At 34.4% G+C, this 27676-nt stretch overlaps 1 protein-coding gene across 2 annotated transcripts; it reads left to right on the forward strand.

The window, feature by feature from the left end:
* On the forward strand, positions 1-27676 carry LOC110033365 (probable protein phosphatase 2C 5). Of its 2 annotated transcripts, none has more exons than XM_020737312.1 (11): positions 1-340; positions 10470-10598; positions 10686-10788; positions 11538-11648; positions 13294-13373; positions 13501-13554; positions 26760-26876; positions 27001-27055; positions 27133-27165; positions 27265-27311; positions 27471-27676. In XM_020737312.1, exons 1-11 carry the CDS (start codon positions 60-62, stop codon positions 27589-27591), a joined length of 1131 nt encoding a protein of 376 aa, XP_020592971.1. In that variant the 5' UTR covers positions 1-59; the 3' UTR covers positions 27592-27676. The 2 variants fall into 2 exon arrangements, with proteins under 2 accessions (XP_020592971.1, XP_020592973.1); XM_020737314.1 differs by having other exon boundaries at positions 27476-27600.

The following is a 27676-nucleotide window of genomic DNA, read 5'->3' on the forward strand; positions in this document are numbered from 1 at the left end:
TCAAAAATTGATGTGGCCTTATCGCTTCCTGTCCACGGCTGCGAGCTTTTCCAGTGTTCATGGCTCTGCTGCTCCCGCCAAGTTTGCAGCAGGCACTTCAGTTTAGGAGCGCTGCCGTGTCCCGGAGGGCTAGTAGGCTACGATGCTCAGCAGTAACTGTAGACGTTTCTTCTCCTCTAGCGGGCGGCGTCTCGGGAATTCGATGGGGGTCGAGTAATCTACAGGGCCCTCGTTCTGAGATGGAGGACGTCGTCGTCCTCCGATCCGACGGTCTTTCTGGCTTCACCTTCGCTACCGTTTTTGATGGCCACTCTGGCATCTGTTCAGTCGAGTTCCTCAGGTCAGAGATAGTTACTTCTTTGTCTTTTTTGGAGATCTACTGACTCTCATTTATACTGCTTCTGCTACTTGAAGTGTGTAACAATCGGCATCTCACAGCTGTGAACTATTAAAAGTAGAAGATTTTGCAAGCCTTTGGGTTGTTTGACTCCCAGTAGTATGTAACTCAAGTAGGATTTAGTAAATTCCTTAAATTCAGAATTATGATATCCTGAGGCAGTAATTATAAAAAATGTTTGGCATGATAGATTTTAAATCCAGCAAATTCCCAGCAAATTGATTTGTAGTTATCATCGCAAAGAACGAATTCATTGTGATAACATAGGAATAATCTGCAAAACTGCAAGTGATAATAATCATGAATAGGTTGTGTAGCAGTTAGAGCCTTTAAAGTTCAGAGAAAAAAATACAATTTAATGTTATTATTTTTTTTACTCATTGATGTGAGGTAACTGATCAAGTTGAACGATGCCTTTGACTCAATGCTTGTGAGTAAAATAATACATTTGAAAATTATAAATTAAGAATAACATTAATTTTAAATTTATTTTATTTAAATGTTACACGTGCATCCAACATGTTTGCGGTAATAGCATGTTTCGGAACATTCCCTTGAATTTCTTTCTGGACAATTGCATTTAAGTTAGAGTCTTTATTATGACCTTTTGCATCACCCAACTCACTATTTCATTGAAAGTTTAGGGCATCTTGAAGTACATATCATATTCATGATAGAGAAAAATAAAATTTGGCAACACTGTAGAAATACAATATTTGCATGAACTAACAGAGAAATTTATTGTATATGACTCAATATTCAAAATCTCATTTTTCAAATACCAAAATTCTCTCTAATGTATTAAATGGTTGGGGAGCATGACGATAGTTATAGAACTCTTACTTGACCGCATATCTACTATATATACATGCATGATACCCACTGAAATGATTTTAATATCTCTGAAAGGGTGTCATAAGCTTCTTGGTGTTAGTGTAGCCTGAATCAATTGAGTAATACTATTCTTGTAATACTCTTAATACTTTCTCCTCCACTCACCATCTTAGCACCCTCTATTCACTATAGATCCCTTCCAACCAGAAGGGGTGTAGGCAAATTGTCAATCAAATAGAATTGTAGTCATTACATTCTTGGATGTGGATCCATTTCTCTTACAACATCCATTTTATAATTATCTACTATCTCTGTAAAAACATGTGTAACATATATGACTCCAATAGCACTTTTGGAAAAGTATGAAACTTTTGGTTGGCTTGTATTTAAGGATGGTTGTTGGCATCATCTGGAAGCAAGTTGATGAATAATTCGACTAATTATATGATCGCTTGTAGTAGATGATTATAATCTTGACTTACTTTATTTCAGAAATGCAGAAAAATTTCACATATCTATCTATAACTATGGGCATGAGCCACTCTTCTAGGTATTATCTACAGTTCTTCACATGCAACCGTATTCATAGTGTTGCTAATCACCCCATGACCAGCCAATATATTTGACGCGGGAGCGTCAGTACTAGTGTTGTGTACTTATTGTTACCGTTTAGATTTTATGATTTAGTTCTCTGTTTTATGTGTTTTTTTTTGGATAGCAAACTTGTAATTAGTGGGATCTTAGTACTTATAATTAAGGGTTATTTTGTGTATAAGGGCAGATTTTGGTTTTAGAATTATGAGTTTCTTTCTTTTGGGAAGGTTGGGCTACCCATTCACTTTCTTTGCAGTTGTATCCTGGAGTTTGCTGCCCATGTGGTGTCTTACTATGTGTATTATTGTGATTCCTTTATATGAATAGGATTCCTTTTGTTGTTCTTTGCCTGCATAATTCTTATTGGCAATTATTGATAGTTTTTTGTTGTAGTTCTACAATCATACCCTAGCCTATATCATTTTGGTATCAGAGATTGCCAAGATTCTCTAGCTTTCTTGGTGGTTGTTGAACCTGTCTTCTCAATGCTTTTTTGAATCGACAAGGCTTCTATCTTCTTGTTTCTTCTCTTTTGATTTTTTGTTTTTGAAAGAGGGAGTTTTCTATCTTCTTTTTCTTCTTCCTTTCGACTCTTCTTTCATCCATTCCTTCATGTTCTCTACGAATTTCCTTCTAAAACAACATTCTTGCTTTCTTTCTGGGATTCCTTAGCCTCTCTTTTTTTTGTTGTCCAGCATATCTAGATGTGTGTTGACAATTTTTTTGTTTGCAAATTCTAGATTTCCTAGGGTTCTGACTTTTCTATTTGCTGCAGTTGGCAAGAATTCCAATCAAGATCGTCCCTAATGCTGTTCTTCTCACTGTTTTCCTTGTTTTAACTATGGTTTTCAAATGAAACAACATGCCAACATGAAGAAATGTTGCAAGACCCAATCAAGAACTTGTTTATGGAAGATTTACAACGGGAGATCTGGTGTCTTCAAGAAAGAATAGTTGTTCTTGAACTACGAAAATTTGAGGAACATGAGCTGGATCATGAAAACAAAATCTAGAAGAAGAAGAAGAATGAAACTTCATCAAGAATCCTGAAGTTTTGATAGGTTTGATGGTCCGGTGTTGGAATAACCACAGATACATGTATATGATCCCCCCGTGTTTGACAAGGAGTTATGTGTTATAATTCCTAGAGTGAAAAGTTCATGCAAAGACATTTGGCAGCATGATCTAGTGGGGTTCATTACAAACAATATTCAAATTGGAAGGGTTCCTTCTATCACCAGTGAATTATATGATTATTTAACCTCTAGGTAGTTTAAATTATCGTCGAATGATTATTTTGGTAATGATGGCTAGAAGGTGGTCTCTATGTGTATTCGATCAAGTGTGATTGATATTTTTATTAAGCAGTAATAGTTGTAAGTGCACTGCACAAAATGCAGCCAAATCTGAATTTATCATTGTTGATGCAAGTAATTCAGTTCGTGGTGGATTTGCAAATGTTCAATTCCGTTGTTGTTGGGATTGGAATGATGTGGACAGAGGACTTGTTATAGACATCCAATCACTTCTCGTAGAGATTGGAGATGGTAATGTTGATGCAATTATAAATGTTGGTATGTTAATGAACCACGTCACCGTAAGCCCGGGAAGGATCTGGACTCCATTGATGGAGGGGTTTGGTGTTAATCATTGGACAAGGTCATGTATGGAAATGGCTGAAGAGTCATTTATTGTGAAAGAGGTGAAGCCCAAGGGTTTGAGGTTGCACTAAGATTAGATGTAAGTAAGTGGAAGTTAAATGCGGTAGCGATGAACCTTGAATGGTAGAGAAAGTTGCACATTTCCACAATAGTTTTGATCCAGTGAATGTAGTATCTAAGACAGATGTTTGAATCACCAATCTTGACTTGCCTGTAGATTAGAATGACTCGGTCATTTTCAATGTCTTAGAGTTAGAATTGGAGACCCGAGTTGAATCTTTTCCAACCCCTAGAGAATGATGCGGAAGTGTCAGTATTAGTACTATCCATATTATATTACAGTTTAGTTTTTATAATTTAGTTCTCTGTTTTTATGGGTTTTATAGTTGGTTGATAAACTTGTAATAAGAGGGTCTTAAGGCTTATAAATAAGGGTTGTTTGTGTATAGGGGCAAATTTTATTTATTTTTTATTTTCTTGGAAGGTTGGGCTACTTGCTCATCCTCCTTGCAGTTCTATCCTGGAGTTGGCAGCCCATGTGGTTTCTTTCCATGTGTATTATTGTGTTTCCTTTACATCAATAAGATTCATTTCGTTGTTCTTTGCCTCCAGAATTCTTCTCAGCATTTCTTGATTGTTGTTTTGTTGAAATTCTACAATCATACCTTAGCCGGTATCTATATCTCTATACAATTGCCTCGTGTTATAACCTAAAATGTTTATAAGATCGTAGTAGATGACCATCTATTTCAACTAAATCATGTAAAGATCTATTGAAAATAAGTTTACAAATGTATGCATTTTCATCTAATTGGTTGCCATCTTCCATTATTGAAACTTGTCCATCGAACTTTATAAGTGTCAACTTGTTTTTGTTGCTCTTCTTCAAAGTGTCAACTTGTCAACTTGTTTTTGTTGCTCTTCTTCAAAGTGTCAGAGACAAATAGCATGGCTTGTGTGAGTAGATATGTATTCTAAACTATTGAACTCCGTTCGGAGTTTGTTGTTCTAGTAATTCTTTGATTATTTTTATATTTTCATTTTGTTTGATGATTAGTCTGTTTAGAGCTTCCATCTTAGTTGTCTTTTTTGTATGACTTGAAATATGTGATGTGTCCTTATGTGTTTATAAGCACTTGTAGGACCTGATGTAGGTTGGTTGTAGTCTCTTCATCTTAGTCAATGTAAGCAGGTGACAATGTCCAACTAACCCAATCTATGAAGCTTTTCTCTTATGGAGACAAGAAATCATCAACAATAGGCTCAGCTTCCTTTGCATCTTGTGATATATCATGGGGTTTTATTCCTAACCTAATTATTATGTGCATCAAGTTTGTGTGTTAATAACAGTATTATCATTAAGAAGCGTTTAAAAAAATGTCATGTTGATGCTGAGGGTTCCTACAAAAGTGCACCATTTTTGGGCTCTCTATAAAAAAAAATGCACTTGAGTTTATTTTTTCTATTATGATGGAGATATAAAATACATTTTAATCAACTGTTGCATTTTTAAATGCACAAATTTACAATTCTTCATTCCAACCTAGTGATGTAGGCGTCTCGTGCGGGCATCTCCCACGTATGGTCATTACAAGGTTCTTGGGTTGCGCAAGCAACGAAAAACGGAACCAAACTACATTCAACCATTTTCCTTCTAAAGTTTAGCATGTTTTCTTTTTTTCTTTCCTTCCATTCTAGTCCTTTCCTATTTATATGTTTTATTAGTATTTGAATTGGAAGTTTTTGGCATGAGTTTGTTTAGGACCGCCGCCAGCGTCCATCTTCTCACTTTAAGGGCTGTATCCGAGAATTTGAATGGTGCTCCGGCTGTGTCTCTCTCTCGATGTAGTGATTGTGTTGCCTATCCCCTTCCCATTCTCCCCACGTCGCTCACAGTCACTGTATCTCGCTGTGCCCGCCTGCAACAACAGCTTTTTCTGCTGTTTCCTGCAGTTCCTCCATTTTTTAGCCACCTATCTTGCTTTCCAGCCTTGCTACCTCCCAACAAGCCCGCCCTCCACCCTTTCCCAACCTCCCTGCATCACTTTCCGCCTATTTTCTTCACTTTCGTCACTTGGAATTGCAGGAAATCACTGTTTTCCTCCAGTATTTCTCCTTCCCAACCACCTTATCTTCTCCCGGATTTGCCACCACCTCCAGAAAGCCGCCCCACTGCTATCTTCCCTCATTCCAATATCTCGGGACAGCTCATTCTTGCTAGTTCCTGCTAGTTACTGTAATTCCCTGTGTGTTGCCGCCAAGGACAGCAAGCTGGCGTTGCATTTCCACGATTTCCTCAAAGCCCCGCACCTTCTCAACCTTGTCGCCACCTTCCAAACTCTTAACGGCCACCACAAACACTCAAGATCTACCCTATTTGAGTGTTTGTGTCGTTGTTATCGCTATTACAGATTAATTGTTGTACTTTTTCGTTCAAGTGTGTTGGTTGTAACCGTCTATTTGTTTTCAGTAATAATATTTATTTTTTTTAATTATGGTTTGGTTAACTCCTGTACACCGTCTATTTGTTTTCAGTAATAATATTTGTTTTTTTATTATGGTTTGGTTAACTCCTGTATCACCTAGTCACTTCTATTAAATAGTACTACACTTTAAAAGCTAGTATCATATTTTGAAACCTTATGGTAAAAACTGTATCTGTGAAGTTGTTTCTAACTGGATTCAAGATCGACAATGTTTGCAAAATCAGACCATAACTTCGTCTGCAATATAGCACTCGACGTGTTCATAAAGAGATTGCTCTAAAAGCAACTTGCGAAAAACAATTCTTCTAGAAATCTTCACGTGTCTTGTGGATCTACACATCTTCGTGAGTAGTTGGTGTGAACTAGAACTAACAAGGAGTAGCACCTTCTCTTTCGTGTTCTTCATGTTTGTAGTGTGACTAGAGTATTAACATTTTTGCTCACAATAATTTAAGTCATAAACCTTGTTTAAAATTGAGCAACACAAGGCTTGTCTTGAATTCCATAGGGAAAGCTCATGACCAGGCTAAAATAAGGAACAAATTAAATTCCAGCCAACCTCAACATTAATCACAACATGTAGGGGTCACGAGTAAAGGGCAACAAGAAGAAAACCGTAAAGGCAACACACACCAATTAAGGCTCACGGGTAGAGCCGGAAATATGAGTAAAACAACCATCAAACCAGCCCTTAACAAGCTCCAAATCGAGCCTAGAAAAAGGGACAAAACAGGCACCAATCTAAGCTTCAAACAAGCTCTTCAAAGTCCTTAAGATAAAAGGAATGTCATGTATACGTATTTCACGCAGAGGGGCAGCAAAAGGAGGAAAGATAGAGCCCCAAATACATTCTTTCAGCACATAAAAAAATTATTTCCAGCAAATATTCTGATGAGGGGCAGCAAGGGGAAATAAAACATAAGCCCAAATGTATCTTTCAGCACATACAAATCATTTCCAGCAAGTATTCTAATGAGCGGCAGCAAGAGAAACAAGACATAAACCCCAAACATGTTTTTCCAAATGTATTTCTAAAAGAGTAAAATACATTCCAAGACCACCTTAGCCATACTTTCAAGTGCTTCAAGTAAGGAAAGTAAAGATAGTCCACACATGTTTGTCATAGAGAGGAATAAAATGCATTTTTAAAATGCTCTACCAATGCTTCCACATATTTCAAGCAAAAGAAAAGTAAGGGAAACTGATATATATGCTTCATTTCTCACGATCCTAAGCAAACATTCATGCTTAAACTTCATAATAAGCTTTCATTAAGACATTCAATTGCTTATTATCATGAGTCACTAGACAAGACAAAATCAGAGCCTTATGCAAGCATTTTTCCCTATTTTAACATTTCCAATAACATGTTTCGAGCAAGGCAGCAAAACAGAGGAGAAGAAGAAAAATACGTCTTTAGTGCAAACTTAAAGCAAAGCACTAAAAATAGGATTGAAGAAAACATCACACAAATTTCTCTTGAAAGCCTCAGGCAAAAGCTCTTCTCGGGTATCTAGTTCCCCAAGCCGCAAAATCTTTAAACGACAGAGAGGAAGGAAATCTTCTTTCGAACAACAAAGAAGGATTAAATCCGCTTGCTAATTGTGAAAACGGAATAAAGAAAAATGTCAAGTACCTCTCAAAATTTTCTCTCTCAAGAACACTCCTTTTTTTTCCTCCAGAGAACTTCAACAACCCTCACGCCGCAGAGGATGAAAAGAACAAGTAAGAATGAAATTAGAGGAGATTTTGGCAGCACCTCCCCACTCTCAGAAATGTCGGCCAACCTTAGACCCTCCCCCAAATGCGGTTCTTTATAGCAAAGAAAGGAGAAAGGAGAAGTCACCTACCAGCCTCCCTGGTAGCCGAATTAGGTAAAGGAAGAGGAGAAATGCATTTAGAGCGGAGGAAATGCGGCCTAGGGCGAAGGAAGAGTTGGTCAGGTGGAACTTCGCAGTTGGAGGGCTGCTCGGTCGAGTGGAGCTCGAAGAGGCGAGTCGCATGCTCAATCAGCAGTGGAATGCCGCGTGTGAGGAGAAGAAGGCGAGCCATCTCATGTGTGAATGGCAGAGAAGACAGACAGGGGAGAGGAAGATGGGGCTCGGCGAGCCATGGCGCCGCTCGATCGATCCACGCCTAAGAGATGAGTCGCGGGAGTTAGGACACGGCCGAGCAGCTCTCAGTCGAAGAAGGGAAAAGAAACACGCGAATGTCGTGGGTTAGGTGAATAGAGATTAGGTTTTATAAATATTATATAAATAAAAATATAATTATGAAAATACTTAATTTTTAAAGTAAAAATTCGATTTGCACATTTTAATTCGTGTGTAAAATCGTTGCAATTTTTTTTTAAAGTAAAAATTTGATTTGCACATTTTAATTGGCACAACATAACAAAATGGATGTCCTTTTTAGGTAATTCTGACGTTCTGGACGCGCTGGCACTGCCCGTTTCATCATTGGGGGTCATCCGGAGAAGTTCGCATTTTCACCCATTTTTTAGGCTCAATTGAAGAACCTCGTGCAATTTTGTGAATTTTGTGCATTTGGTGTGTGTATGTGACGAAAAAGTCGTGACAATGTTTTCTTAGGGCTTGAAATCCTATTGGGAACTTCTCCCTGAGTCTTCACATAATAGCCCTTAACCGCTCGTACATAAGACGATGGTTCTGGGCCATAAATGCTAAGACATCACAGGAGAATAAGAAGTGTCTGGAATTTCTAAAATGGGTGAGTCTTAATTCTCGTTTTCTAAGATGGTCAGAAATGACCTAAAAAATGAGGTCAACAAATATGTTCATATCTTTCTTAATTAAAACATTAGCATAACAAAATCTAATATGATTCTAGTTTCTTTATTAATCACTCCAAAACTGTCACCACCATGAACATTTCTAAAATCTTCCACCGCTCTACCAACATGTCCATTTAAATCTCGTTCAATAATTTTTTTTTTCAAATGGTATTATTTGTACTAATTCTTCTAGGTCATTCCAAAATATTTTTTTTGAACCTATCTAAACCTACTTTAAGAGCACAAACACTTATAATACTAAAAATCTTAGTATCAACAATAATTTGTAGGGCTATAATTTTATCTCAAATTTTAGTAACTTTTATACCATTATTTTTCAAACTCATATCTATAATTACACCTACACCTTTTCTAGCATGACTCCTACCTGAATACCAAAGTTTAAAACCTAAGCTATCAATCTCTTGTCTTTTCTCTAACCCATTGAGTTTCTTGAATACATAAAGATATTTATCTTTCTATGAACCATATTCTCAACTAAAATCATTAACATATCTATAAGAGTACTTATATTCTAAGATTCTATCATAATATTACTTAAGAACTATCCGAGGTTTCCAAATTGAAATCAAACAATAACAGATCAACTTGAATCATTTTAAGGTCTACTTGCTCATCTTTGCAATGTTATTCTTTCTCATTTCAATTTAATCAGATGTATGCAATTGGGTTCTACCTTAATCCTCTATTGAATATCCATTACATATTTTGGAAACTTTGCTTAAGTGAAAAAAATTGCAGTTTTATATTTTATCGAGGATAGAGATCATACCATGCCGTAGAAAAGTGTTTGGTTTGCTCTTGAGGTCACTACCACTCAAAGAAAGAAGCAGAGGAGAAAAAAGGCGCCCATGCGATCACCTAAGCTCAATGGGAGAAGTGGAGGATGAAGTAGGCATCCTTGTGGTCACTGCTCTTGAAGGAAGAAGCAGAGGGGGAATATGGAACAAGTGATCAGGAAGGAGATTGGTGGTGTGTTAAGGGTTTTCCAGCCCATGAGAAACCGGGGAAGAAGGGATATCATGACAAGCACATTGTGTCCGATTCATTAATTTCTTCAAAATCTCATTAAAACTACTAAACAATATAGTTTGGTAAATCTGAAGTTTCTTGCGACATAGAGGTAAAACAACATCTTGAAAAGTGTTTTTTTTTTCTTTGGACTTTCAGACAATTTGGTAGAATTTAGTGTAAATTTCCTGTAAATCTCACTACCAAATAACCACCTATGGTTATTCAAGCTCTTTACTTTATGGACTCTATAAAAGTCTCTCCAATATAAACAATGTAAAATTTCTGATAAAATATTTGGTCAGTTCATTTTTATTAAAAGTTTGCTCGTGATGGAATAGAGCTCTTAATGCTCTACAATATAGTTTTGATGTTTTGCCATGACTTCCTTTAAATAGTGCAACATAGCAATCAACACAGTCAAAGGAAAACTTCTCTTTTAAATATTCTGAACTATCTAAGCATGTCATTAACATGTGATTATAAAGTATTCATAACTTTTTTATATCTCAAAAACATTTTTCGCACAGATTGTCTCGAGCAAATTTTTTTCTAATCTTGAATTGTATGTGTAAATGTTCAAGTTTCTAATAGAAATTACAATAATTCAATACTTTATGCGCTATGATGCTTCTTATTTTTTCGGATTAAATTCCTTATTAGAGTTTCAGGGATGAACTATATAAGGAATGTATGAATGAATTGCAAGGGGGGTTATTGCTGAGCAGTAAGGATTTTCATGCTATAAAAGATGCACTCACAAAAGCTTTTGAAAATGTTGATGGTAGACTCTTGACTTGGTAAGTGATTATTTATGGGCTAGAAGACATTTTAACCTGAGTCCTATTTATTGGTTTCCTTTTTGTTTTTTCCCCTTCTTCTTAAAGGCTTGAAAAGATTCATAATGAAGATGAATCTGGTGCAACAGCTACAGCAATGTTTATTGGGACTGATGTCCTGATCATTTCTCATGTTGGAGACTCAAGTGTGGTATTTTCCTCTAATTTAGTTTATGCTTGGCTACATTCACTTCCAAAAAAACTATGCTTTTTTATTTATTTATGTTTACTGTAACTTGTGCCCTTCACATTGGTATTTGCCTACTCATGCCATCCGTGATTAACATCCGTTGTTTACAAAGTTACCTGAACATTTGTTGGATTCATATTTTGGGAACCGATCCTCTTTTAATTTCAGTTTTTGGGTTTCTTGTTAGATAGTACAATTTTTGGGTTTCTTTTTAGATTTGCAAATGTTCAATTTCTAATGCCATTCACGACAAGTTATGTTCATTAGGAAAAAAAATATTAAATTTCTTTTGTGCACTATAGATTATTTGTCTGCTGTCTTGTCATTTCACGTGTTATTAAATATGGCATGGTATTGTCCTGCACTCATATTTATGCTATTTTTGAACTAATTTATTATTACCTCCCTAACGGAATTTACACAAAAATAGTATTTGGGATCCACTTGTTTTGGTGGCTCAGTCAAAATGGGGAGATTGTTATGCACTTTTCTTTTGAGAGGATTTTGTTGGTCCAGCTATTCTATGTGATGATGTAACATGAGATTATTTGCTAGGTTTATTGGCAGAGTAGCATTTCTTTCAAACTTATGCTAATATGATTAATTTTTGGCATATGGAAAGTGGTAGATTTATGATAACATGCGTGCATAACAATAAATGCTTCAAAATTTCATCTTCTCTTTTTTGTTATAACGCAATTGGCATGCAGGTGCTATCTCGTAAGGGAAAAGCAGAAGTTCTGACCAATTCTCATAGACCTTTTGGGAATAATAAAGTTTCCATGGAAGAAGCAAGGCGGGTTAGAGCAGCTGGTGGATGGGTGTGTGCAACTTTTTTTTGTTCATTTTTTACATCAAAACTAATTTAAATTTATTATTAAGCTTTATAAATATTTTTACAATATGCCAATCCATGCTTCTATATTGTTAGGTTTTCTTTGATGAACCTATCTATTATTACTGGTCTTTTTCTGGCTTCTAGTGAATTGCCTTCATCGTAGCACACATATTGTTAGCTGAAGAAGTGAATAGAAAGTTGATACTTTATAATTAAGATAAACAGAAAATCCAAGCTTATGGTTCAAGTTGCATGTTTAAATCGCAGTATATTTTTATTCTGTATTTTGATGGTAGAAACTACTTTCTAAGTCTCAGTTTGTAACAAAAATACGTGACTAGAGTAAAATGTGCATCCATCTAACATCTAACCTTGAAATTTTACGTTTTAGATTGTAACAGTGAGAGGTTCAGAAATGTGATTTCTATGAAGAATGGAAACCTATATGTTATAGGCACAATATGCCATGAACACAATATATATATATATATATATATATGTGCTATTAATATAAGATATGACGAAACAACGGAGTTTATATTTTCAAGAAAGATTTGGAAAACTAAAATGTAATTTTGTTGCATCCAATAAATGGCTTATGGATAACCAAAAAAAAAATGATTTACTTTTATTTATATTTCATTTTCTTTCAAATGTTTTTTTAATAGACTAGTTTTCAACAACACAAACATTAGTACAAATAAGCAAGCATGATTTTGGCAAAATTTACATTGTATTTTCTACAAAAGCTCTATAATTAAAAATACATGTAATTTTTTGTACGTTGAAGAAAATGTATCACTAATGAACCAAAACATTTAGCATCCCAATAAATCATCACTGCTAACACCAATATCATATTTAATAAAACCTTCTATCACTACATTGGCCTGGCTCATTTGGAATTATTACCATTATCGTTAACACTAATACCCTATTCAATAAAAAAACCGTTATCATCATTGATAGAAAAATATAGTTTGTTGATCTGGCTTATATGAAAGTTTTATATCATCATTATCACTTAGACTAGTGTTCCCTAACGTTGTATATTTCTAAATTTTAAAAGAAAAAAATCATCACTTAGACTAGTGTTCCCTAACGTTGTATATTTAAAAGAAAAAAATAAAAAAAATCTATGAACATGATTTTCCATGTATTTGGCATGTGATAGGGCATGGCAGAGGTGTTTCAGTACAAGTATGGACATGAAAGGCTTTCTTACATGTTCTTGCCTCATTATTGATTTGGCAATTGTCTAGAAAATTAATCATATATGCTTAGTCTCATAAATTTGAGTCCTTCGAAGTTTTCCTTCATGCATGTTATTATTATTATTATTATTTTTATTTGGCAAATCTTCATGCTTGTGTCATGCTGAAAAGTGTTTGAAATTTAAGATTTTTTTGGTGTTGATCACTATATATTTATCTTTCATGTTGTGTTTAACATGAAAGATTTATTTTTTCTTGGCAAGATTTTATGATCTTTTCCATTCATGGCAAAAATTAATTATGATTATTTTAAAAAAAGAATTAAAGGTTGACTTATAGAAATTCTTTGATTATTCTCGTTCCTTTTCCATGTAAGTTACACATAGATCTATCGTTGTATCATTCTTTCTGTAGCTTGTTGACGGCAGAATTTGTGGTGACATATCTGTATCCCGTGCTTTTGGAGACTTGCGGTTCAAGACAAAAAAGAATGAGTTAGTTTTTGTACTTTAAGCAATTTCTTTATTTACAATAAACTGTTGTGTAATTTCCTAGCGTTATTTTAATCTTACTAACCTTTTTCATTTCACCTATTTTTTATCTTTACTTTACAAATTATAGGATGCTGATAAAAGGAGTCGAGGAGGGAAAATGGACCGAAAAGTTCATATCAAGGTATAGTTGTTATTCTAACTTTACTGGCTTGTATGATGATGATTATCACAAATTTACTTGCATGGTGTTTTTGAGTTACTAACGTGGCAAATAAATTGTCTTAACATGTTTTGTTATGCCACAGATTATGTCAAATACAAACTGACAAGTTATATGTTAAACTATGGGCAAAATTTTAAAAAATAAAATTATTTTAAAAGTTTATATTTAAAATAGATTGATTTAAAAATTAATAAAGTAGGCAAAATAGCCACGCCATGTGGTTATTTTGTGTCCACGTGGATCCACATTGGAGGAATCACCAGTCGACGTGGTGATTCCATAAATCACCACGTCACGTGATGATTTAGTTTATTTTATAAAAAACTTTTTTCCAGTTTTATTTAAGAGAACAAAATTTTTAAAAAATGTCATTTTTAAAATTTCTTCCAAACTATGAATGTATAGTTTCTTAATATGTATTTGTGATATAGATGTTGTCGGCATATGCTGGCCCATTTAGTAGTATTGGTTTATTAGGTATAACATGTAATATTAGGAGAGTATATTGGAAATATATTCTCATAATTGAGGTTTTATTCCAAATTATTTTGTTCATATTGTATCATTTTGTATTCATTCACAAATTCTCTATCAAGTCAATAGTATCGCTACATATTTCATTCTTTTCATCTTGTATTAACACAAAAACCTCTAGCTTCCTGCTTGATTGATCTCATCCATAGCCCTACTACCCTAGATGCTCTTGCTCATAGATGTGTAGCCGCTTGCTTGTGAATGTTTCTACTTGCCTAACATTTGCACATACTTCGAATCTAATGAGTAGATTTTCATCCACTACTTGATGGTCACGATATTGATTGCATCTGCTCCATTGGCACTTCACCATCGTTTTCGAGACACCTTGCACTCCAACCTCTTAGCTTCTATTTTTTTTAGTTTATGCTCATCTCCATGATTTTAGTTTTTAGAATCACTATATCTTTCTCCATGGTGTTATGGCTTCTCCCTCTCCTCTTATTGTGATGAAACTTTCCTCCATCAATATCATCATCAAATTAGTGGGCATTATCTCTTGTGATTGGGAATATCTCATTTCCTTGTTGATTCTCGTAATAAATTCCTCTATCTTAACAATTCTATTCGAGAATGACAAGTGTTTAATTATATCATTCTTTCATGATACTCACTAGTCTTGAAGCTTGAATTTTCTCAAAAATTATGCCTTAAGATTCTGAGATTCATTTAAGATAATGTGATATTATCTTTGTTTCACATATTTTCAGAAGATTAATAGTTGTTTTATTTATACTTTGTACTATGATATATATACTTTTAAGCAAAATGATATGCAAGTTCAAGATTATTATAGCACTCTGCTATGCAAATAGTATAAGTTACATCAATGTTAGCCTTCATCACTATTCCAACTCTTCAATAGCAAAACAAAAAATATTTTTGTTGCCTAAATTATCTCTAGTTTGTGCCTTTTCTTGCAAACTATACAATCTTACTTAATAAGTGACTCCATGGTGCATAATGTTGCGATCATTCCCTCTGGGTTTTCTGCATCACCAAGCTCTCTACTCCTCAAACTCTGGTTCCCTATCAATTGACTTTTGTGGCCATCTCTAGAGGTAGCTTGAGTCATCGTGGTCATGGTGGAAAGAATAATTGGGGCCATGGTGGTGGTCAAAATACCTTTTCCCCTTTCCCCTATTGCAGCTACACTATCATCTTGTACATTGTAAACAGAAATTTTGTTCTCTCTATTGCTCAGCATAGTTCATATCTTATTTGACTCTTCCTACCCCATCTCTTAGTGCCTCCTCTTCAACTTTGCTTACAATTTCTTTGGAAGATAATGATTGACTCCAACAAACAAGGACACTAGTCATTGGCTTTCATGTTGTCCACTACAAGGTTACTTTCGACAACCTCAACCTCTTTGATTGCAACATGTCCATCCAAATTGTTGGATTGACCAATCATCTATGTACTAATGAATTCTCTAATTTCCATGTACTAGTTATTATGTGAAAAGATAAAAGAAAACATACTAATCACCTAATTCACTGTCTTATAGATTTTTATTATTTATCTTCTTCTTTTTCTACATTTTCTTTGGCTATATCCTTTATATCTACTCCAAGGCAAATTATGAGTTAGTGGATTCCCCTTTCTCGGAAAGAGGCCAGATATTTTTAGATGGGTACTGCATTAAGTTGTTTTAGCCCCCTCCCTGGCTTTAAACCAAATGCTTGTCTATATATTTTAGTGGTTAAATTTCAACATTTTTTATCAATTGATATAATGTTGGCTTGTTATCAGAGAATTTACTCAAGTCTATGGGATTTATTATTTTGTTACTTTATTCTTAGTTATGCTTAACATTATTCAGATTCCCGCAATTAAGGCTATATTAACTTCGAATAGATTGTAGCTATTCCTTCTTTTATGATATCTTTTGGAGACCATTTATATAAAGTAACCGCTTCATTGTATTTCTCAAGGGAAGAACTAGATATGTTTATGGCTTTAAATAGTTCATGAGCTCAAATTAACAAATTCTAAATTCCTTTACTAAAATTAGCTTTCAGAGTAGCCCTTAATCATTTTATTTGTCATACCTATTATATCAAACTTTGTTATGCTTACAAATAATTCTTATAACATCTTATTTGCTGAAACTAGTTATAACTTCGCTATGATGGAATAATCATTTAAAAAATGTTCTTCCTCCAAAGATCTTGGATGACTCGAATCTTTTTTTGGGACAAAAAAGGGTATCATTATTTCAAAGATTTTAAGGAACTTGGTCTTATAGGATTCAGGTTAGTTAATACTCCTATGGCGATCAAAACAGTTTAGATAATGTAGAGCAACTAGATGACTCGTCTTAATATTAAAAATTAGTGGACAAGGTTGATTTGTTTGATTGTTACTTGACATGTTATTTGCTGTTGGAGTTTTTAACTTGCACATGCAATCCGAAATATAAATATTGAAAACTGTTGTGTGAATTTTTATGTATATAAAAAATCTCTTGCGAAAAGATTGTTATGTACCTTGATTGAATTCTTGAACATTGAAGCCTTCATTTATGTTGATTATACTAGCTTCATTAATGATAAAAGGTTCAGTTCAATATATTATATTTTTGTTGGAAGTATTCTGATCATCTGAGAAAATAAGAAAAAAATTTTGTGGTCAATTTTAATTAATAGCTTAAACAAAGAACTCTAACTTCATAAATAAATTAATGCTGGTAAAAACTTTCTTAGGAGAGTTTGATTTTTCTATTACTCAGCCTATAACACTATTGTGAAAATTATATCACTATCTATATTGCCAACAATTCTCTTTATGATTGTTGAAATAAATAAGCTTGAGTTGATTCTTATTTCATATGCAATATAGTGCATTGCAAAAAGATTGTTGCTTGTGTTCATAATTTAGAACGAGTGGCATGTATATTTTAAACTTTGGGTCATCTATCATTATATTTGGTTATTTAAGTAGCTGGAGCTGTATTTTTTAGCATAAAAAATTTCTAATTTAGTGAGGAATTTGGGAAAGATATCCTATTATTTCCATCTACTTGTTTTCATACAGCTTCTTGTCTTGTACCTATCCGTAGATCCTCTTTTATGTCAAGATTGTATTTATAGTTATTAATTTGATTAAATAGATTATGTGGTGGACTTTGGTATTATGCATTAACCGTTTTCAGCATTATGAGCTAGACTTTGATATCCTTGTTTAAATTGGAAAAGAAAAAGGAAAAAGAACATAGTTGTGATGTATATGGGGGTCGTTGGATGTGTAGTTCACCAGAATGGTTCTTGCTTGATTTTCCTTGATTGTGCATGAACTTGGCCCTCATGATATTCTTGCTTGTTGTTTGTGGAATTGTAGATGGTCGTTCGGTCCAATACACATGCTAAGTGGGCTAATTTTCAGGCTTTAGCATACAATCTATGTTGATTTCCATAGCTTACGAGGGAGTCTATCTGGTAGTGATGGTTCGACTTTTTTAGGAAATTTAGAATTAAATTACTAATATTTTAAATAGGAAATTTAGTTTTATGAAAATAATTTTTTTATCATATTGTTTAATTTTCTAATTTCTCAAAATTTTATGACCATTTGATGATAATTGAAAATCTACTGTTGCTTCTTTATTTCTAAAAGGCCAAGTTAATTGATTAGTTGGTAAATTTCAATCTGTTAATCTTCAATTTTCTTTTTCCTAAAGAAATAATGCTTAATAATCTGTTAGAAACCTTAACTGTGAGTCATCATGTAATAATATGGGTATCAAAGATAATTATCGTATCATTTTAATGATTAAATATTGGACATATTAATTGGGCTAATAGAAAATTTATAAATGTTGCAATTTAGACATGATTAAATTATGATTTTAGAAAAGGCATTATATTTGGTGTAGTTCAAATTTATATTCTTACATTCAGTGAATGAATGTTATATTTTTTTTTTTGGATGAATTAATAATACATAGATTTTTTAGCATTACTTTTTGTTTAAAAGTGAAAAATTAATATTGATCAAATAAATTTAATAGGATTTTGCCAGCTTTTTGGCGCGTCTTAAAAGGAATAAACTTAGGGTCCATTTGGGGCGGCAGTGCGGTGGTATTGCGGCACCGCACCACAATTTTGTTTATTTGGGTAAACTGTGTTTTGGTAGCTTTTTCAAAAAACTACCGCTGAAATTTGCGTTTTCCCACCACTCCTAGCTAGGTGCGGTGATAGTTTTCTAGTTGTGGTCTGACATTAAAAAAATAATTTGTAATACCCACTGCAACTTTTTGAGCATCAGATTATTATTCAGCAGCTTTACAGCTACTTTTTAATAAGCTGCAATTGTCTCAAACAGACCCTTAGTATGGATAAGTTTATAGAGAAATATCTATCATTTGGTGAGTATAAGGATAAATTGCATAAATAATTTTTGAGTTGTAAATAAAATGATTCTGGTGTGTATCAACATTATACAATATTTTTTTTTGTGGTCCTATGTGATCTACATTTTAGGCTATTATGTTACCATTGTTTGCTTTCATTAAGTATCTTAGGTGAGATCTTAGGAATAAAATTAGTTTTAATTTATAAAAAATTTAATGTTAGGCTAGATCTAAACCATTTAGTTTTATAGTATGAGATGGGTGTTAAAAATATTTCATTTAAGCTAATTTCTATAAATAATTGAATAATAGTCATATCATAAATGTATGGTTTGTTTGATATTAACAGTTCAAATTCAATGGGAATTTTTATATTTATTTAATATTCCATAGGATGGATCTTATTATGTTGTATGTTCAATACTTCCCTCTTATCCATAAAAATTATTGCATGATTTGCATGCATAGTATGATGATATTCTTAGAACATTAGCTACTAAGTTTGATAATTGTTAGCTTTTTGCTAATGTAAATGTAAGATATGTAGAATCTAAGCCTGATGTGAGATTGGACTACTGAAAGTGTAGACTAACTAGCTAGCCAAAGGGCTTAAAAAATGACTATTATGATCTGACACGGGGTTTCGAATTAACTAAGACAAAAACGTACAGTTGGATGGTGGAAAACAATTCTCTGTTATTCTATTTCTATCACCAATAGATTAATATTCAAGTATACATGAAAGAGCCAATAAAAATAGCAATTAAATTAATAAGTAAAAATATGTACATTTCTGGTTGTTTTTGCCTCATCTTGTACAAATGTTTAGCATCCAAAAAATAATATTAAAGCAACATAATGAGTTATCTAAAGATAATACCGGAGTAATCACACTTTTAAACTACAGTAATCTAAGGAAAAGAATTCAATATGCATGCCGGTTTTTCATCTATAAAAATGATATAATACGCTGATCTCTCATATTTTTATAAGAAATCTTATATATACTAATATATGTATCAATGACATGTTCTAAGTGAAAATACTCAAGTTTTCTATATGCATTTATTTTATCTTCACTCTGGTTTCATACTCTTCACATACATATCTGTCTCTGTGAGAATCACCTTCAAAAAAACCTAACACACCCATGACCGATATTGCCCCGTCGGTTCCCATCGACACAGCGGTTAATGATGTAAACATCACAATTGTTTAAGGTAGAAATACCCTTATTTGCCTTATGATAGATATTATCCCGTCGGCACAACAATTAGTAATATAAATATCACAGTTATTTTGAGAGGTAAGCTCTGATGTACTCACCTCTGACCAATGCTATCCCCTTGGCACGACGGTTAGTGATTTAATCATCACAATTATTTGGGATGATAGAAAAACTCAACCCGTGCGGGTACACTGGCGTCTCCTGCATGTATCATTAGAGGGTTCAATTCTCTTTTGAATATGCACATACAAGTATTCATTTATAAGTTATTTTATTCTTCATAACATGCATTATTTTAAGATATCTTTATACATCTACTAACATACATATTTACTCTACTATACAATTGTTTGTCATGCATATCTTTCATATCATTCATATGTCTCATCTTATGCATATCTCTTATATAATGCATATTTTTTCTATCATGTTTGTCTATCATACATATCATGCATCTCATACATATATTTCATGCATATTTATCATGCCTAATAATATGAAGAATCTAACTGATCTAGAATATATATGGAGTCAAATATACAGTTTGAAATTAAAGTAATTATTGAAATTTTAAAATAATATTACTCACCTCGGTTGTCACGCTGGATATTGTGATAACCTTTATGTTGATCTTAATAACCTGGGAACATAATATTAAACTTTAAGATTCTATCAATTTCTGTCAATCAAATTAATCTTCTTAGCTTAGGATTAATTTACCTGAATTTTACGGAGTCGTCCTACGAATAGCTTACACACGCTTGCCTCGAACTTATTTTCCTCATGTAACCAACATAAAATCTTAAACTACTTAAAATTTAGTATATCTTAGTTCGTAAGGTTATTTAACTCAAAATATAATTGATTTGTCAAATCATACTTAAAAGGCTTCTCAGCAGCCCAACCCTTCTCCGAGCTGTCAAATCTTACTTTCCTTTTTTTCCTATCTTCTCAATCTTCCATGCCTCTTCATTGATTTTGTGCCAAAGCTCCTACCGGAAACAATAAAAATACACGATTTGTGACAAAACTCAAAATGGAAGCAAGAGGAAGGAAATTGAAGTCTCAAATTATGTGAAAGAGGAATTTGTACTTACCGAAATAACCCCGAAGCCTTAAGGTGTTGATTGCGGCACTCTGCGGACTGCCTGTTGCCGATTGAGACTTTGTTGCAGTGCAGGGTCCTGCAGAAGCTTGCGAGAAAGGAAAGAATCGGGAGAGACCTCTCGTGCTGGCGAAACCAAGAGTAAAGGGAGAGGAAATTTTGAGAGCTCTGGATGGAAGATTACCTATTCTACGATTATAACGCGTGGGTTAGGTCGGTTGGCTATAATGAGGGGATTAGGGAAGATTAATTAATTTTTAATTAAATTTAATTAAACGAATAACTTTTAATTGTTATATATTTCAATCCATTCATAAAAATATTTAGTATTATAAATCAAATTGATCATTTTAACTCGTTTTAACTCGTTTTAACTCGTCGAATTTTATAAAATTGATTCGGTTGAAATATGAGAAATGTGAATTTTGGGGTACATTTTAGGTTATCAAAATTGTTACCCAATTTCTCAAACCTAGTAATTACACTAATTCAACCATGAGAGAGTAACTATTTGGCTTGAGTGCTTAGAATTTCTGCAAGCTGTTTGGCCTAAGAGTCAACTTAGAGTTCATGTAAGGTATTCAGCCTAAGAGCCTACTCCGAGTTCATGTGTGGTATTTGGCTAAGAGCCTACTTGAAGTCCAGATAAGTTACTCGGTCTAAGAGTCCATTAATCATTTTTATTTCAAAAATTCTCTTACACTCGATAGCCTAACTTATGTTATTAGCATCGTAGAAAACAAGGTATATTTATTCATAAGAAAGAAACATACAAGTCAATTAGTGCTCTCTTCATCAAAGTTCTCATAGTCATCAGTCATCAGGTAGAAGGCATTCAGGCCTGACTAAATTGGAGGAATTACTTCTTAATCATTCTGTCCAAGTAGAATTGGATGCTCTTATTTAATCATTTGGTTTGGCTCTACCAACAAATCAAGAAACTCACAAATGGTCTCTCATTGGGTAGCTTCAAGTTCTCAGCTATTATCTTAATCTATGCTTTTAATGAGGTGAATTCCTGAAGTGTTTCTTCAGTTCTCAACTGTTTATTTTCTGTTTGTGTAGTCAGCGTTGCTATGGCAAAGTCGTTCTGAGGTGTGTACTTAAGCTCTTGGTAATTCGTTAGTGCAGACTCTTCCAAAACCCTATTCATGCTATCTTTTTTATCCTGTCTTATTAATTCTTTCTTTCCAGTCAATTAGTATAGCAAATTGATTGCAGTAACAAATGACCGAGGTATGTACATATGACCAACGGGCTACCAAGAATTTCATGATAGCTAGGTGATGCTTGCACTTGTAGAGGATGAACTACAGTTTGATGCCCTTATTTAATTGTTTGGATTATTTCTCTTCTTGAAGTGAATCTGAAAAGATCACTAAGCCATGATCAAACATCGAGTTCTGGGCAAAAAGATCAATGCTCTAGTCAATCTACCTAGTGTTTTGATTCTTTCTTGAACTTGGCAGCGGTTTTGTCAACCTTCTTGGATGAACTTGCGCAATCATCTTTGGTGGCTAAACAACTTCTCTCCCCATGCCTGGTCGTTTCCTCGTCTTCTCATTCTTCTTGGTTCCTTGCTTCTCACAAATGGTAATTCTAGCTTGTCGCCCTGAATTCGTCTTTGTAATCTTTGAATTAGTTTGAGGCTCTAGTGCAATCTCAACCTTTTGAGCCACCTCCGCTGGAATATCAATAGGGTTCAAAGGTGACTCAGCATTCGCTAACTCGTCCTCTACATGTGATGAATAACTTTTCTTGGATGAGTGACTAAACATCAAAAAAAGAAAGTGACTCGTGACGATGTAGGGCAGGTTGTCATAGAAAGATGTTTGGGGGTAGTGGCTTTCAGTTCGAAGGGTTCTTTCTTACTCAAGTGAGGAGGTTAAGAAGATGTGAAAAGCAGAAAAGGAAAGAATTAGAGTTTGAACTGACGTTCTCTGGATAACGTAGACCCCCCATATTACTCGATCTTGCGAAATCTTGAGCTTCTGATTCAATCACCCTCATCTCCATAGCCCTTTTCTTCTTCGTCCTTTCCTTTAAAAGGTTATCACTTTGTGGTGATTCATATTAAAAAAAGCATTGGATCCACTACAAATGATTCATGTCATAATTAGCCCAAATAATAAACAAAGGTGTCACAAAAGTTGAATAGAAAAATAACTTACATGCTAGGTTGCACTTTGTAATGCTAGGAGTTAGATACTTGTGTTTGTTTTGGCCGATCTTCCTCAATTCGCCCAAGATCACCAACTTGGTCGTGAATAGCTTGGGCAGTGGTAGGTGTAGGACAGTGAATGGCTTGGTATGAACTTGCCAAATGCGGAGAGAGTTGATGAAGCATTATCTTCTTTTCATTAATCTTATTCAGAAGGCTGATCATGTTGATGTAGTTGGATGAGAAGGAGAAGCTCATCCTTGAATCCTTTGACTGTGAAGAGGTTGCAGAGGATGTTGATGCTTCACTGAAGCGTCAATGCTTGCAAGTGGCAGATGAAGTAGGCCATGCTTGTAATGGAGTTCGACAGAACTTGGGCAAGCAAAAGTCCATAGCATTTGTTGAACTTGAACAGCTTTAGTTAATGTGGAAAGCAAAGGCCAATATGGGACTGCTTTTTATAAAAAAAAAAAATTTGTTGATGAAGGTGCTTGGGCATTTTTCTTATTTTAGTGCTTTGAAAGCGTGAGTCATTGAACACATAGAGGTTCTGAAAGTAACTTGTTATCATCAATGTAACCCTTGATGACTTCACATACTCGAAGACCTGAAACTGTTTCATATATTTTTTAGGTGAGCTCACCATTTGGTGAAGATAGGATTAGTACGAAGGAAGAGAGTATAGAGTGAGAAGTAGTGGGATTCTAAGAGAGCATAGCTTAAAAAATGATTGTGGTAATAATGCAAAGATATTTATAAGAAAATTTTTGTTCACTTTTTGAAGCATTCAATTAGGGGCATTTTGAGATTTTTTTTTCTTGAAATGATGGCATTTAATGCAAAGGAGACCTCATTACTAAGTTGTACTGTTCAAGAGATATCAACGTTTTGCATTTTTTTAGTTAGAACAACATGAGGCAATTTTATTACTTTGAGCATTTCACTTTGGCTACTTCAATAATCTATAATTCGTAGTCTGCCAACACTTGCTGGCTCTCAGCATAATTAACTTACAAAAGTAATATTGAGGAATCAGTCATGGAGTCCATCACTAGCATAACAGTAGAACATAGAAAGTACAAATAAAGTAAGTGAAGTAAGAATGCATTATATGATGAATAGGAATTTATATTACATTATAAATTAAGTACACCAAATTTGAATAACATTACAATGAGTACAAGTAGGTTACTTAGAATATAATTTGATAAAAGAAAATAAAAATTATGATCTCAAGGTCAACTCAACCCCTCTTCTTAGTTGTATTTAGATACTACATTACATAAAGCAAAAGATTGAATCAGTCTAAAGTTGGTATACAGGTATATGGTCTTCACCAAAGAATGTAGAACAAACTCGCTTCAAGCAAAAGACTGACTTTATCTAGGGATGCTAGAGCACTGATAGACATGCTCTTCACATTTGGGTGACTCTCCAAGATGTTTATTTTTTTCTGTCACCTCAATCCTCACATTCGTGAGGGAAAATCAGTCACGGAACTCTCCTCTTTGTTGCAAGCTGCTAATCTTGTTCGGTGGTCAAGGACAACCTCAACTAGTCCATATGAGCTAACATCTCCATGACTTCCTTTGACAGGTCAACCATTCCAGCGACTCAGGTGTCGTTTTCCAACGGTGTGTTAGAATGGACGGCTACTCTCCAAACCCTTAGTTGGAGATGCCAAACACAATGACAACTTGACAACCATCTCTTCTAGCCTCCTCAAAGGTTTCAAAGAGTTCACAACTTAAGCATCTTTGGCTGCCTTTTCCTATTTGGTGTTGGAGAACGAAGATAATGAGTCAAATCACGCCCGTGATGTTAGCGTAGTAGCTGTAGGGTTAACAGCAACATGGCTCTGATTGTCACCTAAAATTTCTCACAGAATAGTTCTTTAGAGGTTACATAGTAATAAAAATTGAAGAGAAGGAAAACAATCTTCAAAATTACAAAAATAAAAAAATGATTTACCTTCCACCACTATTTTCTAATTAGTTTCCTCCCCTACCTCTGCGGCTACTCCTGCCTCCAGGATAGCCATAGTTGTTGGGGTGCCTAAAAGCATAAAATAATTTTTTATTAGCTAAATTGCCTAAAAAGATATGGACATTTTTTTTTTCACTCACCACATGTACATGCGCCCCTTAATGCCTTGCTCTAAGGAGACTACATCTTGGGAAAATGATCAACTACTAACACAACTAGGGCCATCTACAAAACAGGGATGGTCACGTCACTCTTCTTACTCATTGCAGTGAGTTCAAGTCTGTTGTAGAAATGTGAGTCTCTCATCGTTTTCTGATGTTAAGATATCATAGCTTCTCTAGAAATGTGAGCCTTTTTTTGTCCATATTTTTTTCTGTTGTAGAGCTTTTTTGGTGGAGAAAAAGGCACCAAAACCTTGCAAACTTCCACGACAAGAATTTGGAGATGATTAAAGATAGTAAAACCACATTGATATAGACAATATAATTACATTCTTAAATCAAAAATAATAATTTACATTAATTTTTCCTTAAATTTTGTGACCTCCTTTTTTCGTGTGTATTTAATGCCCTTTATTGTGCTAATCTATCTTTAGCAGATGACGAACATGATGAACTCGATAAAAGGTGAGTTAAGTATTGACTCGACTTTTTTACTTATGATTTCTTTCATTATTTTATTCTTTCTCTAGTCTCCTTACAATGATATATAAGAATCGGAAATTAAAAGCTTTCCTTAAGGATGGAAACACCTAAGTAGAAATTAAGGTGAGGCACTTGCTAATCAAGGCCAGAGAAGAGATTGTTAAGCTAGGCTCATGATGAACTCAGTCGAGCTCGAGGCAGATTTGCCAAATGGATCCACAAGGGAGCTTGCTAGTGGAGCTCATGACACACTACTTAGGTCCTAGAAGGATTCACCTAGTCAGATTCATTCCACACGCTCGCTAGGATCTTGGTGGGCTCTTTAGCTGACTAAGAAGAGATAAATCTTCTATGCTCATGAGGTACTCACACAAATGCTACCTAAGGACTCCACAGACCGAGTTAGCCAAACAATCGCTTGTGGTTATAATGCCACTCAGCGTCTACTGCCAGGAGAACCAGATACTTCAAGTATGACAAACAACTAGTAGTTTGAGCGCGAGTTCCTAAGGCCACATGAGTCACGTTTCTTATATATTTTTCGTACATGTATAGCCTATTCAATGCTCTCTGTAGGCCTCGTGATCCGAGATCCCAACCTAGTTCCTATGGAGAGTTAAGTATTCCGCTTCTTCTATAATTTAGCCTCTTGTGTGTCATAGTTCATTTTCTTCCACTCTCTACTCAACCTCTTTCCTATTTTCCTGTGTTAATAAAGTTTTTGTATAACTTACGGACAAAACAAGATCAAACATCTAGAACTTGTTATTTTTGGAACATCAATTTTCCTTTGCATTATAAAATTTCAATCTTGATTCTCTAGCCATTTTGCATTATAAAATTTTAATCTTGAATCTCGAGCCATTTTGCATCAAGAGACAACAGAATAGACGTTTTTAAAAATTTGAACAAACCATGATTTAAACTTCATGTAATATTTAATAGGACTGTTGGTGAATAAGGATTCTTGAAGCTGACTCAAAATAGTTAGCGTAAGCATAATGATTTTGATGATAATGTTGATGGAATTTCACGGTTTTGATTCCCAAGGGGAGAATTAGCATTTTGATGCCTCTGTAAAGTTGTACCTTTTAGTTGCAGCAATCTCTCACAAATGGGTTTCTTGTCTGAATTCTGTGTCCTATTGCCAGAATAAATTTTAAAGACGACTTGGTGATTTCTACTCCAGATGTCTCCCACGTACAGCTTGGATCTGACGCGGAATTTATTTTGTTAGCATCTGATGGCTTATGGGACTATATAAAAAGGTTCGCCACCCATATCTCTAAAGAGTGAACTTTCTTTTAGCATGATACTCCAATCAATAATTTTTATTTTAAATAATTTCTGAGCAAATACTTACCACTTGCAACAAATTGGTTTCAATATCAGCTCTGATGCTGCAAACTTTGTTAGGAATCATCTTCGTCAACATGGTGATGTTCAGGTACATGCTTTATCCAAATTCAATTGCAGTACTGTTTTCTTCTGGTGGAAATTGAACTTATGCTCTTTGTTTTTCAGCTTGCTTGTGAAGCGCTTGCTCAGGCCGCTTTGGTACATTCTCAATAATGCTAGCTCCTTTTTCTTAGAAGTCCATATATATTTTGTCTCGGCCGGCATTCTGTGGAACTTATACATTGGTTATGGTTGCAGGACCGGAGCTCACAAGACAACATCAGCATTGTGATAGCGAACTTAAGGTGCCTTAATTCTATTTATTTCTGTTTTAACTTGTCATCAAGAGCATCCAAGTTAGTTTTATAGATTGTGTTAATTGAGAATATTTGTATACTAGCATTTCCAGATTTATTCACTGGCTCAAGCATCGTGATACATGGTGATATTTTGTTTTATTACAGGACAGATTGGCAAAGCCTGCCGGATCAAGGGCCAGACATTGTTTTTGAAGCAGGACAAGCATTTGTTACTGTCGGCATTGTTTCAATAGGAATATTGCTGTCATATTTTCTTTTTCTGTAACTACTATTGTGATATGTGCAAGCCCCTTCAAACTCCTGTGTATATACAAGCAATGTTATTTAAACTTGTGGTGCTTTTTATATTA

The sequence above is a fragment of the Phalaenopsis equestris genome, unplaced genomic scaffold (assembly GCF_001263595.1).
Source record: "Phalaenopsis equestris unplaced genomic scaffold, ASM126359v1 Scaffold001151, whole genome shotgun sequence".
NCBI lineage: Eukaryota > Viridiplantae > Streptophyta > Magnoliopsida > Asparagales > Orchidaceae > Phalaenopsis > Phalaenopsis equestris.

Coding starts and splice junctions, on each gene's coding strand:
- LOC110033365 (XM_020737312.1), top strand. CDS start 60: ATGGCTCTGCTGCTCCCGCCAAGTTTGCAGCAGGCACTTCAGTTTAGG. Junction 341..10,469: donor TGTTCAGTCGAGTTCCTCAG/GTCAGAGATAGT, acceptor TTAGAGTTTCAG/GGATGAACTATATAAGGAAT. Junction 10,599..10,685: donor GATGGTAGACTCTTGACTTG/GTAAGTGATTAT, acceptor TTCTTCTTAAAG/GCTTGAAAAGATTCATAATG.